At 41.8% G+C, this 17,482-nt stretch overlaps 1 protein-coding gene across 2 annotated transcripts in view; it reads right to left on the bottom strand.

Annotated features, from left to right (window-relative positions):
• NTMT2 (N-terminal Xaa-Pro-Lys N-methyltransferase 2) overlaps positions 1-17,482 on the bottom strand; it is a 60,733-nt gene that overhangs the window by 21,912 nt on the left and 21,339 nt on the right. Inside the window, exons 3-5 of one of the 2 annotated variants that reach the window (XR_010607320.1) lie at positions 15,835-16,010; positions 10,011-10,260; positions 4,759-7,403 (exon numbers count right to left, since the gene is read on the bottom strand). Coding sequence is in view for 1 of the 2 variants with exons in the window: in XM_065649115.1 (XP_065505187.1) it covers positions 7,129-7,403; positions 10,011-10,260; positions 15,835-16,010 (701 nt within the window). In the remaining variant the exon portion in view is untranslated. Of the gene's footprint in view, positions 1-1,835; positions 7,404-10,010; positions 10,261-15,834; positions 16,011-17,482 lie in introns of those variants that run through there. The other variant, XM_065649115.1, reaches the window with a different exon arrangement.

The raw sequence follows: 17,482 nt of genomic DNA, 5'->3' as shown, positions 1-17,482 counted from the left end.
CACAGAATGTTAGGGACTGGAAGGGACCTCGAAAGCTCATCCAGTCCAACCCCCCGCCGGAGCAGGAACACCCAGATGAGGTTACACAGGAAGGTGTCCAGGTGGGTTGGAATGTCTGCAGAGAAGGAGACTCCACAACCTCCCTGGGCAGCCTGGGCCAGGCTCTGGCACCCTCACTGGGAAGAAGTTTCTTCTCATATTTAAGTGGAACCTCCTGTGTTCTAGTTTGTATCCAATGCCCCTTGTCTTATCATTGGTTGTCACCAAGAACAGCCTGGCTCCATCCTCCTGACACTCACCCTTTACATATTTATAAACATTAATGAGGTCACCCCTCAGTTTCCTCCCAGCTCCAGAGCCCCAGCTCCCTCAGCCTTTCCTCACACAGGAGATGCTCCACTCCCTTCAGCATCTTAGTGGCTGTGCTGGACTCTCTCCAGCAGTTCCCTGTCCTTCTGGAACTGAGGGGCCCAGAACTGGACACAATATTCCAGATGAGGTCTCACCAGGGCAGAGTAGAGGGGCAGGAGAACCTCTCTGACCTACTGACCACCCCCTTCTAATCCTCTCCAGGTCCCATTGGCCTTCTTTGCCACAAGGGCACAGTGCTGGTTCATGGCCATCCTGCTGTCCCCAGGACCCCCAGGTCCCTTTCCCCTACACTGCTCTCCAACAGGTCATTCCCCAACCTATACTGGAACCTGGGGTTGTTCCTATTCAGATGCAAGACTCTACACTTGCCCTTGTTATATTTCATTAAATTTTTCCCTGCCCATCTCTCCAGCCTGTCCAGGTCTCTGGATAGCAGCACAGCCTCTGGCGTGTCAGCCACTCCTCCCAGCTTGGTGTCATCAGCAAACTTGCTGATAGTGCACTCTAGTCCCTCATCCAAGTCATTGATGAATATATTGAATAGTACCGGCTCCAGTACTGACCCTTGAGGCACTCCACTAGATACAGGCCTCCAACTGGACTCTGCCCCATTGACCACGACTCTCTGGCTTCTCTCCTTCAGTCAGTTCGCAGTCCACCTCACTACCTGATCATCCCATCCACACTCCCTCAGTTTAGCTGTGAGGATGCTGTGGGAGACTGTGGAAAATGCTTTACCGAAATCAAGATAGACCACATCCACTGCTTTGCCATCTGAATCAGGATGTTATATTCACAGGGCACTGTCAGAAGTTAGGGAGAGGGGAACATTCAGGAATCATGTACCCACAAATCCATTCAAGTCGCTGTGAAGTGGCACAGTTCAATGGAGCTTACATTTGCTATTGCTTGGATCTTTAATACATCTATCTAGAAGGGATGAATGCATGGGCCTGCCATAAATGTCTCCTGCATGGGCCAGTTTTTCTCCACTGACTGCAAAGAGAGCTTAGACAATGATCTTAGGTGAGACATCTATATTTAGGCGCCTCAAATCAAGTGAGATTATTTGTACCTAAGATGCCTACATCTCCCTGAGGGGTTCTCAAAGACATGCTGATGCTAAACTGATCAAATTGGCCAAATGCTTTAGAAATCCCTCTAGATGCCAACGTCCACTGACAGGTACTTAAATGCTTTCAAGTCTGGTCTCTGAGACAATTGTGAAAATGTAGTCTTGTGTGAAGCTGAGGTTCCTACAAGCCAAATCTTCGGAGACTTATGGGCATCCAAAGACACCAGTAGGTATCCGCTGAGCCGCAGTGCACTTAGAGGACTTCCGCATCTTCAAATGCCTCTAAAAACCTTAGTCTCAGGATCCTGAAAATACCAGAACAGGTTGAAATGCGTCCAAATTCAACATTTTTGGAAGAGAGACACAAGGAAGAGAGACTTTCCACCAATTTTCCATCTTTATTTTTGCTGCAGGCATACACCAGGTTGTTCTTCCAACGCTTTGAAAGGAACAGAAGCTGTTTATGTTCATGAGCACAACATTCAGCCTGAGCCCCGTCTTTGCAGGACACATCGGGTTGCTGTAACAAGCAGGCTAACCACAACCATGCTGTTTCAATCTGCTCCAAGCACAAGCAGAGCAAGTTTATATCTGCCTGCAAAACACTCTGCAGTTCCTGTAGTGGCCTGATTTGTGGAAGTGTTAATCACTCACAGCTACCACTTAGGTAAAGCCGTAATGCAGACCAGAACACTCCTCGGTGCCTCAGTTTCCTTACCCTGAACAAAATGATAACGCATGCTTCAAGGTCTATGGATGCATAGTACCATACAAATATTGTTATTTATGGTGATCATGAGGACGTGAGTTGTATTTGGTACAAAGGTCTGGGAGTGCCTACTTGACATAAATTGAAAGAGACAAATATTAACCCGTATGTTTGAAATACAGCGTGTTGTTACTGCTCTCAGATAAACAGAATTATCTCCTCTTAAAATCAAAGGTAATCTGTTTTACTTCAGTGAGATGTGGTGATGTGCACAGAGAACAAATCATTTTTGGCAAGTGGAGGAGGGATTTTCTTGGCAAGTTGGAAGAAGCATCAAAGGAAGAAAAGAGGGATAGGATGCAACACAACTGGTTTTAATCACACGGAACAGTCAAGTTCCTCTGGACACGCCGACTGTCAGATATGCCACTGTAAATGCTCTGGGGAACCTGGATTAAGAGAATGGACAGAACAAGTGAATGGCATAAAGGTACTTGGGGCACTTGGTGGAACAACTGGCAAAGCTTTTGTCACTTGGCATTATGCAGGGATATATCGCTCCCATTAATGCAGTGCCCCGGTACCATGACTGATTTTTAATGGGTGTTTGGTTATCCAAGCTCATGTCTTTTTCTGCTTTTAATAGTCACAGCTCCTCAGATCACACTGCACTTGTTTGACACTGATGATGAAGATGCTGAATTGGTTATAACGAGGATGCACTTTCATTCCCAGGGAGAAGGGAAACTCTTATTTCAAGCTCTGAGATGGTCTGAATCGCTCTGGAGGTGCCAGTTTCTTCTTCCTGCCTGTCAAAGAGCCCAAGGTGGCTTCTCCCTAGACCAGGCACATTGCAAGCTGCCTGAATGGGTGGGATATGTCTAGGAGAAAAAGAGCTTGGGCGAATGCTTCTTGGCAGGACTGTTCCTCTTGAGATGACTGTTTCCTCTGGAAATTGCTGACTTGTTTCACTAAAAGTGGGGGCAGGGAATGTACTGATTGTATTGGTGTATTCTGTAGGAAATCAGTATTTCACTTCAATTATTACAATACTATATAATGTATTATCATCTCACATAACGTGTCAGTTTCGACTAGATTATATAAACATCCAAACAACAAAGTCGAACTAAAAATATTTTATATGACCATTTCAATATTTCTGAAACAAAATATTTTAGACCATCCAGTCAGCAATATGTTTCAAGATGATGGCTCTCTCTTCCAATTAGGAATGAAAGGACATTTGTAATGTCTGAGTTGCCTTCGGAACACGAACAGCTTGAGCTTTGATGTTTGCTGGAGCTGCACAGTTGGGATCGCTGTTCAGACTGCTGTAATAATTGCTCCTTACATTTTGTTTGGGTTGCAGTAGCACTTGCAGGCTACTGTGAGGGCTTGAGGATCTCCTTTGTAAGGAGCCTCACATTCATATAATAAAGATATTTGGCCTTCAGTCTCACAGAAGTACTGGACCTGATATGGGGACACAGGGCATTACCAAGAGCTTTGGTGGTGACACGGCCGAAGTTGGTTTTGCTGCACTTTGGCTAAGTGATTACTTGAGTAGTGGTTGCCTGGGAGAAACATCTGATTGAAGGACTAATTTGGGGGTTTCACTAATTACCTATTGGTGGTGAATGATGGCTTGAGCTTGAAGGACCCTGAATGTTCTGTGAACCTTGCCTCAGCCAGGACCTTGACCTTCGATTAAATTTCTGGTAACGTTGAGATCAGGAACAAGTCCTACATAAGCACCAAACAAATGGGATTCAAGCTCCCAATGCAATGTGATGAGCTAAGGACTTCTTTAAATGCATGGTTTAAATAACCTGAAAGGTGATGCAGAGCAACCGAGTTGATTATTCAGTCTTTGAACACCAGAGAACAACTGATACATAGACGATTTCTATGCAAGATCTTCTGTTTCAAATTTGTGATTCATTACTATTATTATACACTATGGTAAAGTCCAGAGAGCCCTGAACTTTTAAGCCAAGAATGGCCCTCACCAAAATCCACAGACATTTAAGAGTGGCCTGCACTGGTTGACTGGGAGTTCTTGAATTAAAATATACCTTGGAAAAAGAGGAAACCAAAATATTATTCAGTCTGCAGCAATCTCATGCATTTAAGCCTCTGGAGGGCTTGTGTTTCCTTACTCTTGACATTTATTATGTCACCAGAAAAGCTTTAATATTTTACTATGGAAGAACATAGCCATGAAACATTAATTTCTAGGAATGTGGGAACCATGAAATATGAGTTTTTCTACTAAATTAAGATTTTACTTGTCTCTGTTCTCACATAGTTAAGGGAACCAATTTTCATTATATATTTATGTATATGTATTCTGGAATTTCAAATAGGAGAGATGTACAAAATAGGGGAAGAACATTTTTACCTTGAAAAATGTGTTTTACTGATTACAATACCAGTCATTCATATTCTACCTTTCATCCTACACCACTTTACATTCTATATACCACATCCCTCGCTACTGCACTGCACCCACTCTGGTGTGTAAGGGAACAGCTGATTTATTCTGCCGTGTGAGATATGGCAGCTGTTTAGATTTGCATTAAATGGTTTCCTTCCTCACCATTGTAGTGACCAACACCACGCAGACATGCCTAGCACAGACGCGATTGCACTAGGATCTCCAGCCGTCCCCAAGTATTCTGCACCACGGCAGACGTCTCTGGCAGGAAGAAAAAATGGTGAAGGACAAATTAAGTCGTAATCCACATAAAAGACTTTTAAATATTCTCGTGTTAGTGCTAACCAGTGTTACTAATGACAGGACCAATGCCCCTTTCCTGTTAAACAAATGACTGGGTTTCCTTCAGATACCTGCACATGCTCATATGCACATGAAGACCACACCGGCCTTTAGTGGCCTCAGCAGAATGAAGGAATGTCGTGGCTTAAAGGGAATTTGAAACACTTAGGTTTGAGGACAATTCCAGAATGTCAGTGTTCACCTTGGGATTTTAACAATGTTATATACCAAATTTATGTTCATTACCAGGCGATTAGAATGGAAGAATTAGCCAAAACATTTCAGAAGCATCTGTGTCATGGGAACAATAGGTTTCTAGGTTATATGACATGCCAAAATATTCACCAAATCACCAGGGTTGTTTTCCTTAATGCTACAATTAGTGATGGCACATTAAGAGAACAATTACTGGATAAGATTTGATGGCAGGAAGCCCTCTGCCATAAACTGGAATTCTCAACATATGCAACCATATGGCTAGAGAATATGAGTTATGCAATTAAAACCAAAACTGGAGATTTGTTATCAAAGGATGGCAAAGTGTACTAAAATCCAGCTGAGAGGTTCCCTCATCTCCTTATCTTCAGGCTTCTATGCAAGCTAATCTAACACAGATGACAGTATTAGACACAAACAATTGTGCCCACAGTCATGTGGAGGATGTTTGTTAGAACCCCTTTTCGTCAGAAGACGGAGGTTTGTCATAATGCAACTCTTTAAAAAGTCTGATACATTTTACCAGAATTGCATTTCAGGGGAATAAAACATGACAAAAATTTGGACAAAGTCAAAACAGTACATTCTAACATTATCATTAATTTCTAAAATTTTGAACAAGCCATATTTAATTTGCTTGTTACTGCATGTAATAATATTTTAAGTGCAAATTATTTTAAACGTCAAATTCAAAAGAAATATTTAATTTTGCCTGAATGAAAAACTGTAATCAGCTTGGAAAAGTCTGTGGTTGTGTGGTTTGCCTTCATAAAGAATTTCAAAATTCTCCCTTCTTGTCCTCATTCAGAATGAAGCAGAACTTCAAATTCTGAATTTTTTTGCAAAATCAACTTCTGTCCTCCCACAGCACTTTCTGTGCCTATACAAAGGGGACAAGAAGCTCAATGTGTAATTTCTGTGAGCCTTAAGGATATGGTATGTGTGTCAGTATTTTCAAATCCAGGCTTATACAGCTGCTGTTTGAATATAAATCATGGATGCTTTTGGGCTACACTAACACCCTCTGCAGTTTAGTACAGTTGTTAATTAATACAATACTGTATTAGTTCTTCTTACAGTCTTACTATTAACACCCCATGAAATCCCATTAGCTCTACATATGGTGCCAGACTTGTTCTGAATGTGGGAAAGAAAGAAGTTTACAGTGGTATGAATAATAAAAAGAAGCTTTCAAGTGGTTTCCACTGTGAACATTTTGAAAATATATTTTCCAGAATGTAATTTGTGGTGCAAACTTTTAAACAAAATTTCAATGCAAACATGCATATATTTGTCATCTAAGTTTTCCCCTGGAGTGTGAAAACCCTTACGCACCACTATTGTTCCATGGCAGAAACATCAGGAAGATAAAGTAGTTCCTAAAACTGGAAAATTAACCAGGTTGTCTTATAGTCCAAGCTGACAGAGATGCAAACAAATAAATAAACTGCACAGCTAAAGCCACTAAATGGATAAAACTTTCCTTACATTTTTAAGTATTTTAAAGTACAGATAGTGATGACAGTCAAAATCTGGATTAGGTTTTCCAGAAGTTATTTGAATTTCCTGCTTCCGTGATCTGACAGATTCTTCTTAAATTCCAAGAAAATTTAAATGCCATAGTAAAAACCAGGCTTATTTGTTAACACCTCATACAGAACACTCCAAAATGTATTAGCCACTACAGAAACTTCAGACCTAATTATTTTCTATCAGTTTCCTTAATGAAAGAGAGATCTGACAAGGGGCTGTTAGAAAGACCTTTAAAAATGAAGAGAATGATGAAGCAGGCAGGATTCAAAGCAGACTATTCCCTGGAGAAGCTAATTTGTAATTGTCTCCCCATCCTTTAGGAGTTGCTGCCCTAGAGTTGCAGTAGTAGCAGTGCACGGTCAGTGGGATTCTAGCAGATGTTCTTCTCCATCCCAGCGCCGTGGTTCAGCCACAGTCCGGGCTCTGCTGTCTCCCTGGGAGTCAGGAGTGGGCAGGGCCTTTCTGCATGGCCAACATCCAGACAGGGACACACTGCTCGGGGAATCCCTCCTGCCTCTCCTCCCGCAGGATGGTGAGTCCGCTCATTTCAATGAGGCTGTGGAGGATGTTGAGGTCTCGGATCACACTACTGTCCAGACAATCCAGGATACAGCCCTCCCTGGCTACATTGTCCTTGAGAATGATAACGCCATTATCCTTCAAGCCATTCTGGCACCGGATGAGAAACTCCAGGAGATCTTTGTCTGTCAGACAGCCTACAGATGAAAAGATGGAAAACAGATCACTACCAGCCATTCAGACCACCCCTGTACACACCAGAATGGTGCCTTGATCTGAGTCTCCACACCCTATTTATTGCAGGAGAAGTTCTAGTCCTGCCAGATTTCATTGTGAAATCTTGGGCAAATCAACGAGATCAGCAGTTACAAACTCAAATCAATATTTAGGATCCATATTAGTAGCGGCAACAGATGTGGACAGAAGTCGATGGGAATACTGGAGAAAATACTGGGTGCTGAAGGGTTCTTTAATCTGGTGGTTAAAGTCATAATAAGAATCAGCGGCTGGAAGCTGGAGCCAAACAAATTCAGATTGGAAATAAGTGACAACTGTTTAACAGTGGAAGTAATTACCCATTGGAAACTACCAACAGAAGTGGTGTTTACCACCTCTTGAAGTCCTCAAATCAAGTGTGGTTGACTTTCTCAAGATATGTTTTAACTGAACACAAACTACAGGCTCAATACAAGGGTAAACGAATGAATATAATAGCTTTTCATATAGAGTAGGTCAAACTAGATAATCTAACAGTCCCTTCTGTCTCTTAATGCTGCAAATCTCTATAACTTTGCAGAACATTATGTTCCCATCAAAAAAGGTTAGATTAAAGATCCAGTGAGGAATGCAAGACCTTCCAAACTGCCACATAAACTCTATATTACCCCATGCTGTTGTGATTTCTGCAAATACCATCTACATTTAAAAATAGTACTTTTGTTAACATGTTACTGTGATTGCATTAAATCAGTACTTCTGTTGAGACCAGTAGTGCAGGTCTCAGAGAAGAGCACAATGAGAACCCTCACATGTGAAAAATCTAAAATGAATTCACAAGGACAGGTGGTCAGAAAGTGAATGAAAAACTTGAAAAAAACATCAACAACATTGTTTGTGTTTTCTAGTCAAATTATTTAGTTTTCTTGATGGAAGATTTAAACTTTTAAAAATGGAAGCTGTCATTTCAAAACACATTTTGACATAGCATGTCAGGATTTTTTAACTGCTCCCCTCAAAAAAAAAGTCTCAAAGCCTAAAGCAAAATACCTTTCAAGTGGAAGGAAAATAGTAATTTCTATATGAAATGTAAACTTGCATTTTTATTTTTTCAGAAAATAACAGTGTGGGCTCATATTTACGCATAGGTAAGACAAATCAAGATGGAATAATCAAGATTCATTGTACATTTTCAACACCTAATTTTGAACATAATGTTCTCACAATTTAGCCTTTAACCTAATTTCCCAAGAAAATGAGATCTTCATGGTGTTGCACTCTACCAGACAGTCCTGCCCTTGCTCCACCAAAAGCATTGAGCTTGTTGGCATATTTCAGCCAAACTCATGATAGGGGTGGAAGTCTGATTAATACTTAGGATCACTACATATTTCATTGAAATTGGTGGAGGAAGGAGATTTAGATCTGTTCTATGCTAAAGAAAAGGCATATGCTCCCTTCGCTAGCAGCCATATAGCTGATCTGCACAGCCTCAGACAAGTTTTAGGTCACTCAGTCTCGTGATGACTCAGATTTGCTCAAAAGACGAGGCAGGAGCCACATTTACTGCAATGACTGGTTATTCAAGAAGAGCAAAGATACAAAGGAAAATTATACTGCTCTGAAGCAATTTGCTTGTACAGCTGTAAAGATCTGTTCTAAGAAGCCCAGATTCACTACTTTTTAAGACTATATGTAGAGGACAAATGAGTATTCCTGAATAAAACCATCTCCTCTGCTAACCTATCTGTCCTTTTTTTTGCCTAGCAATAAACTGTCTCCAGGGTTTTGGAGAGGAGTTGTTCAGGCCCCCTCCTCTACTTTACAATAATGCCTTCTGCCAGTTGAAGCTGCATCATGGACACTTAGGTTCACAGATTAGGAGAAAACGTTTTTTTTCTGGAAGGACGGTTATGCAATGCAGGAAGATTTCTAGAAAAAAATAAGAGCCTTTTCTGTTTTTGGTGAGGAACACGGCCTACATGATCTGATTGCCAGTGTGCTGCTCTGAATGCTGCAGGGCATTCACTGGGGTGGCTCCAGGAGAAGCAGATATTTCTTACATGAGGGGGTATGTGGGACGCAGCTAAGTGAACCTGTTTGATAAGCACTGGTGCATGTATAAGACATGATCTGGTTGATAGGTATTGGTGATTTCACTATGGCCTTTTTCAAATTGTTTCCTGAAATACCTCCAAGTCTGGATAATCACCAGATTCAGAAATCCCTGCTCACAGATGAGGCCAACCCCGTGTATTTGTCTGTAGCACTGGCAAGTAAGAAGGAGGATTCCTGCTCCAGAAAACTCGTCTATGAGGCCTACTCCTCAGCTGCACTATAGCACGCAAGCTGCTCTCCAAGAACGTGCACCTTCCTCCAGTATGTGACCTGAAAAAAACCAACTTGATTTGTAGCCACTGTGCAAGTGACTGGGGAGAAATGTCAAAAGTCTCTTGTGAGAATTTAGGAAGCAGCCCCAAAGATCTGAGAACCTCCCTTTACAGCTGCACCATTCTTTTAACATGAATTTTAGCACGGGCTCTATAGTTCTCCGAGATGCTGGGCTGGATGAATCACGCTGAACTAACCTGAAACCCACTGAATCCAGATGACATCATATCTTTGTGGGGCTGGAGTGAATTCCTGGAGGCTTTTGCAATAATACATCTCTACTCTGTCCTCCTTGCCCTGTAGGTAGTTCGGCACCTCAGCCAGGCAATTCTCCATCATATCCACCAATTCCACGCTCTTGAAAACTGGTAACAGGACATGCTTGCTGATCCGGCCTATCCCAGAGCCGCAGTCCAGGGCGCGGTTGGTGCCAGCTTTCCCCACCCCCTGTGGGACACAAGAAAATAATTTGAAATCTGAAAAATACCACCTGAAAGACCACCGCAACTGAATCATCAGCTACGGTCTTTAGTCCACCAAGCCTAGTGTCATGTATCCTCACTTGTGCAGGGCTGTTGCAAGACTGATAAGAACCTGGGACAATATCAACGCAGCTTTGGGTACCTGTGTGTGAGCTGAGCTAGGCTGCCCGGTTCCCAGGCTGCTGTTGACTGGACTTCTTCACTGCAGCCCTGCACGTATTGCTGTACAATATGTTTTTGCTTGGTATAAGAAAAGACACAATCTTTCACAAGCTCCTAGCTCAGAAGATCCACTGGTCTTTGTACAGTCCTTGCAACTTCATCTGTCAAATATTCATCCCTCACAGGCAACTACATGGCAAGATAAGCCTCATTCTGAGCTCTGTAAAGGCCTAACAAAAAAGTAAGCATATACCAAACACTGCATGCAAGAAGTGCCTTCTGCAGCACAGAATGTCCAAGGAGTCCATAGATATCACTGCAGATAAACAGCATCCTTGGAATCAAAGTGCAGTTTTCAAAACAAGCTGTGTTTGAGCAAAGATCTTGGAGCTGTAGGTAACTCATGACAACTCAAAAAGTTTGGACTGGAGCGTATACATAAGTTGTTTTTTAGGCACAGAGACAAGAAAGATGATTGAGTAGATTTTGCTTAACTGTTTTCTTTTTTTCTTCATAAATATAATCTCTGGACAGAGATCAGACATGAAAAAATGGGGCACAAAGGATACGTCTATGAGAAAATAATGAGTCACTGTAAAAGGAGCTTTATAATGAAAACTGTATTTCACCCTTAAAGGTTCCATTCTAGCCATAAAAAAGGCTCTTAAGAGCCTGCTGCTGTTCTGTAAAACAGAAATTTTAAGTCTGGACGTGCACTGACTGTGGGATTGGAGGTCCCCTGGCCAAAGTTATCTGTTAAACAAATATATTAAAAGCAAATGTAAACACCTTTTCCCTGTCCCCTGGAAGATGAGTGTTGAGGTGAAAGCTATGGGCCAAAGCCCCTGCTGCAGCTTCGCTGCTCTTAAAGGAAAAAGGCCCGGGAAGAGTCTTGCTCTTCCTGCTTATTAGGAGATCCCCTCTGTAATGACCAAGCATAAATCATGTAACTCACCACTTTTTTGGCCTTGCTTCAGTGGGTAATTCAGTAGATTATTAAGGTCAAAGGACAGTACTGTCAATGACATGACTATGAATAGCCCGGCCGAGCATCTGGTTACACAGAGTAACTGTAGAAAGAGCACAAGGACCTCAAAGGCTCTCGCCAGTCCCCAGTGCTGCTGGCCCCAATTTCTGTACCTGGGAAGATTAATTTCCCGATGTGTGCAAGAGTCCACAAGCCCTCAGCCCTATTGGACTCTGGAGACGACCTGTTTGTAGTTAGCCAGAAAACGTGAGCCGTTCTTCATTCACAGGCTGCACTTAGGAGCATGTGGCTTTTACTGAGGACCAGACTAAGTTGTAGCAAGAGTTCATTAAAGGAGAAGGAACCATGTCTTGGATCTTTACAAGGTGGATTTCCATACTGTTTGCTGGCAGATACATACCGACCTACACTGATGTGATGATCTGAAAATCATTGAGAAAGCTGGGGAGAAAACCAGGATGATTTACAAAAACAACTAACAGAATTCGACAAAAAGCCACACAACTTCCTTGACATTTGTGTTTCAGGGAACCTATAGTCACGATACCTCACTCAAAACAGAGAATTTGTCTCCCGTGATGCATGACGGCAAGGACATCTCCATTTGCCATCGAGAAGAAGGAAAAGGAACAATCATGGGAGATGAAGCTTGATCCCACGCTTTGCTGAAAGGGAGCAAGAGCATCAGGCAGTCAGCTGAGAAGTGCTGCGAAGCACCGTGGTGCTGTTTGTAATGAAAATGTTGACATAATTCCATGTTCAGCTAATATATTTTCAGTTTGGGAGTGCTCAGAGCTTTGACAGGGTATTAACGTTTTCTTTGGAAGGCAATCATTTTCCCAAAAGCCTAATTGAGTTGAAAATCAGACTCCTTATTTAAAAAAATAGTATAAGTGAAAATTTTAAGCCAGAACAGGCTTCAAGATTTAAGACTGACTGCCCCTCTGATTATCTGCTTCCAGTTACTCAGAATCACTATCATTTAGAACACATACACACCCTAAAACTTCTGTAAAGCTAAACAGGGCACACGCAGATTTCGCTAGGGATAAAAGAGCTGTGGCATAGGTTCCTTATGCTACTACTTCAGGTCTTGGAAGGGCAGGAAGGCAGCATAGATATTCAGGATAAAAAAGAAATCAGAGTTCAAGAAATAGATAAAAATCAGAGTGGTTTTCTTTCTAAATTAAAACAAAACAAAACACAACAGGTTTTCAACAATATCTCTTCCATCCCCTGATCAAACAGGAGGAAAATTCTTTTCAAGAAGCTTTTCATTCAGCAAGTAACCACAATGAGGCAGGTGAACTGGGGGCAAGAAAGGGGGAAAGGGTTTAGGGCAGAAAGGGAGCTATAAAGTTAATACAGTCTCCGTCTGTATTATTTCACACATCTATAGCTCACAACTCTTCCTGAATTAATGCTTTTTTTGTTTTCTTCATTCTCTTTTTCACACGTTCCCTCTGGATTAGGCACATGAAAACACAGTGTCTATGTGGACATCAAGGCTTCAACTGGCATTAACACATTGCCATAAATATGCAGCGCTATAACTCTGCCGATAACCCTTCAAGCACAACCGTACCTAAGACAGCCCTGAGCTTGTCTGCGCAGCACCGCTGGCTCAAGCAATGTTGCTCTTGGTTTGAGTTCTGCCCACACACACATAAAACCTCTTAACTTGAGCACAGTGGCACTTTTAACTCAGTTTGACTCGCCTGGGAAAGAGACAGGCTAAAATATAAGTGAAGTCCTCAGTTCCTTCTGTAATTTCTTCCATGTGCCCAGGCAAGATAAATTCTCCAATAGTAAAGAAATCCGTAGCTCGGCTTACAGTGGTGCTAAGAATCACACTAAGAAATGCCATACGCGAAGGTATGCAACATCAGTCACGCAAGGGAAATGTCACTGGGTGGCATTTCCACACCAGCCAAACTAACTCCAGAAGGGTAATTCGAGTGGAACTGGGCAACTGTTTTTTAAGGAGCACTAGTTTTGCCAGCAAATAAAAGTTTTGGAAGAATAAAGCTCTCTGTGAAATGGATATTTCAAATCTAGAGAATCATCATAGCCAAAAACACGGGAAAGAATGCTGGAAATGTCAAGATACTTCTTTTTCACAACTTTCAAAGAAAAAAAACAAAACTCATCAGCTTTTCATTTCTAAACAGCATTTTTCTTTTTGCAACTGACTTGTACCCTGAAAACAAAGGGAAAAGTTTTTCAGAGGGTAAAACAATTGAAAAAAAAAGTGAAATATGTTCAGCTGATCTGAAACTAATTTCCCTATTTTCTGATTTTGTTAAACTTCTATTTAAAATAGAAGGTATAATTTATATTAGGGTGAAGCAAACTGCTTTTTTCTATCTCGATCACCGTATTGGAAAAAAAATATATATTCATAGAGCCATAAATTTGGGAAGACATAACTCAAATTAAGTTTACAATAAAGTCACTACTACAGAAAGCCAGTAAATATCTGTATCTGGTTGAGTGGGATTCAAATTGTAGTTATAACAAAGGAAAATAAACCGTAAGTAACATAACCAATTGACTGTATCTCAACAGAACACAGGCTTTAACAAACTAAATCAGAACTAGCAAAATGTGCAGATTCCTTTCTGTTCCTTTTATTTTTTCCTTATTTGATCTCAACCATTCAGAGTATCATCTCTAACCCTGGCTAATAATAGGAGTAGGAACTCTGCTCTGGAGTATTTTGTATCTGTCATCACACCTGATGCATTGGGTATGATTTCTCTTCGGCATGTGAAACTGCTGCAGACTGTACTTCTTTCCTTTTCGGGGCTTGGAGATGAGAAAGCATAACGGTGTGATTTAAACTTGTCGTTCAGGAAACTGAATCTATACGATGTCTAGGAAGCGTGAAATCTTTCCCTGAGTACACACTTATGCACCACTTGAATTCCACAAATGTCGGTAAAATGAGACTCAAGTAAAATTTAAGGAATATGCCTTGAGCTGGCTCTAGTTGCGTTTCATCTTTTGGGTTTTTTTTCTTTTTTTTTTTTCTGAAAATGCCATTTTACCCTCAGGTTCAGCTGCCTTGCTGAACTTCCTTTGTATTTTCTTATTTTGTGTCTGTAGAAAGCCTGATACAGCGAGGCTTTGAAACGTTGTAAGGCCTTTTTGCATTAGCATTAATACAAATGACTGTTAATTTTAGAAATGTAGCTGTTCACTTGTGTTCTGCTGGCTCATTGCCCCAAAAGCCTCCCTCTATCAGGTCCAGCAAAATTTGCCATCACTTGCCCTTCACTGCTTTACAGGGTTTCTGTCTGTTGTTAAGCCACATTCATTTTCCACCCCAATCCATTTAAACTGTGCCCTTTTTTTATACACAACATCTAATTAACCTTTTGAGCTTTTTTTCCACAGTAGATCATTAAGACCAAAAAAAGGTCATCTGGCTATCCCAAATTTGTACATTTGAGTAGAAAAAGAAAGATCTATGGTAGAATTATATGGAACCAGTCATTTTGCGAGCAGGAGAAATTACAACATTTGGTTCTCTGTAGCTTTGTGGATTCTTTAGCATCTAATACTGTTGTTGAGCTAATTTAGTGGGCTTTTCCACTGGGAAGAGAGAAGGGCAGATAGAAAACCATCAGGCCACACTTTTAAAGATTCCCAAAATCACATTTAGGCATCAACAGGATTTTCAGAAACCTAAGTGCCAAAGTGATATTGCTATTCTAGGTGCTTTTAAAGTCCCACTTGGCATCTCTTTGCATTTCAGGTCAAAGCAGACCTTTGAAGATGTTTGTAGACCTTTAGAAATGTGACTGCAAATGTCACATTCCAATGTGACACTGGAATGATCAAGAAAAAAATATTTTTCCTAACGAGTAGCTTATTCTATATACACCTAATGCTTGGGGTGGGGAGAGAGAGGGCTGGGTTTTGTTGCAGCATTCTCAGAAACATCTATAAATAGGCAAAACACAAACTTGGCATTTAGTCTCAGCTACTTTCCCAAATGGACTAGAGGAATTTGCACAAGCAAACCTCCCACTGAAGCCAGCAAGCATTTTATCATGAAAGGTCCCAGTCCTGCACTGAGAATTAATCTCCCACCCAAACATAGCTATAAGAACTCCTTGCACAATCCTCTTTGCAGCTTTGGAATACAAGAAAAGGATGCAAAACAGGTAAATAATGACATACGGCCAGGCAAAATGTGTATTCACCATGACACATGACCTGGCAGAATATGCTACTAGACCCAATGACAGTCAGTTATGAGCTGCGACTGCGTATCAAATATGCCGTATGGTGCCATTTAAAATCGATGTGACTGGGCCCAGTGCATGTCATTTATGACACATCACCACTGTTTCTTGCAGAAGATGGGATTAAATGACTCACCCCAACAAACTTCCTGAGAAACTCCCTGGAGGACTCAATGTCTGTATTGGAGAGCTCCATGTAGTCTCCCATCATGCCCTCTTCTGTGGCCGGCACCTCCCGATAGAAGAGTTTGGCCCTGGCGTAGAACTGCATCTCCCCATTGATAACTTGACTTGTCAAACCGTAAAGTTTCACTGAAAGCAGATAAATCACTATTTTATTAATGACAGATATTTCTCATTTAGTTTATTGCTCTGGAGGCACAACGGCCAAGAGCTATAAAGTGAAGTTGAGCTTTCAAATCACCCAATCTGTGTTTCTAAAGCAAAGGTGGAAGGAAAGGTGTTGGATTTAATCCTGCAAGACCTTGCAGGGACACAGCCCCGCTTGGGGAAATTCAGTGCTTCCCAGGCTCAGACATCATTTTTGTCATCACACTACATTTTCACGTCAGTGAAAAATCCTTCCAAGTTTGAAGTGAACACGCACGCAAAAGAGAGAAAGGGGTTTGATTTGCCCCCAGAAAAGCTGTGGGCAGTGTTTATTGCTATGCAGGGTCATCATTTCCACTATCACAAACCAAACTGTGCTGCAGATTTCCATAGATGCTCTCTAGCCATTGACAGCTGTACAGAGAGTGCACCGAGAGTGGATGAATGAGGCACTTGCTCTGTTTATTTTTAGTGATACTGTACAGTCTATGGCACTGCAAGTAAGCTGAACCAAAGAGCAGATGGTAGTCTCAGGCCTAAATGACTACAGAAGTGGGGGAGACAACTTAGAAGAAACAGTCCTAAATTTTCATCTGTCACAGATCAAGGAGCGAGATAATCAGTGGGTGATATACTGGAAAGTTCCTGTATGCCAGAGGCTTGGATATTTCTTTTCACTGCTTGGCTGTTTTGCTGGTAATAAACAGCAATCATAAGCTTGAAGCTGTTTTATTAAAGCCTGTGAGCTTTGCTGGGTAAAGGGCTATTTTCCCCTAGACTTTAAAAAACTGAGGTCTATCCTCTGCATCCTTGGTTTTTCTATACTAGATGTGTCTCAGCATATCAAAAGCAGTTACGTTTTGCAGCTCAAAAGTTCGGATTGAGGCAGGTCATAAACAGTTTGCTTGGAAAGCAGCACCTCTGACTGTCTCGTGTGTGCATACAGGTGTCCAGGCATTTTCCTGAGTGTACGACACACCTTCCAACAAAAACACAACTACAAGCCTGTCTGTGAGAACTAAGCAATGAGGAGGGATGGAGTCACACTGGGAACAAGTCTTTGCGAGCACCACCTGGCAGTGTGAGGCAGCTCTGCTTTAGATCCCCAGCGTGCTTGAGGAACTGGAAATAATTCAGCAGCAAACACCTTTTGGGTTAATAACAACAGGAAGGGAGAGCTGTGTGCCGGCTGCGCACACAGAAGGACCGGGGAGAGGTGCTTTGTCACTGCATCTTTAAACTTCCACAGGAGCACTGCCGGTCGCTGCTGGGAAGGGTCTGAATGGGCCATGACTTCTTACACCGGCTGGCGAACAGGAATTGTGCCCTCCACGCAGAGGAGGAGAGCTAGGCCAGACGCCCTGAACATAAGCCTGGAATGTATTTATTGAGGGCAAGCAAGCTCAGCAGGGAATGATAAGTGTGTGCCTGCCCATCCTCAGCAGGAGAATGAC

The sequence above is a fragment of the Caloenas nicobarica genome, chromosome 20 (assembly GCF_036013445.1).
Source record: "Caloenas nicobarica isolate bCalNic1 chromosome 20, bCalNic1.hap1, whole genome shotgun sequence".
NCBI classification, from domain to species: domain Eukaryota; kingdom Metazoa; phylum Chordata; class Aves; order Columbiformes; family Columbidae; genus Caloenas; species Caloenas nicobarica.
The sequence above is the reverse complement of the archived record's forward strand: the minus strand, read 5'-3'. Positions and strand labels throughout refer to the sequence as shown.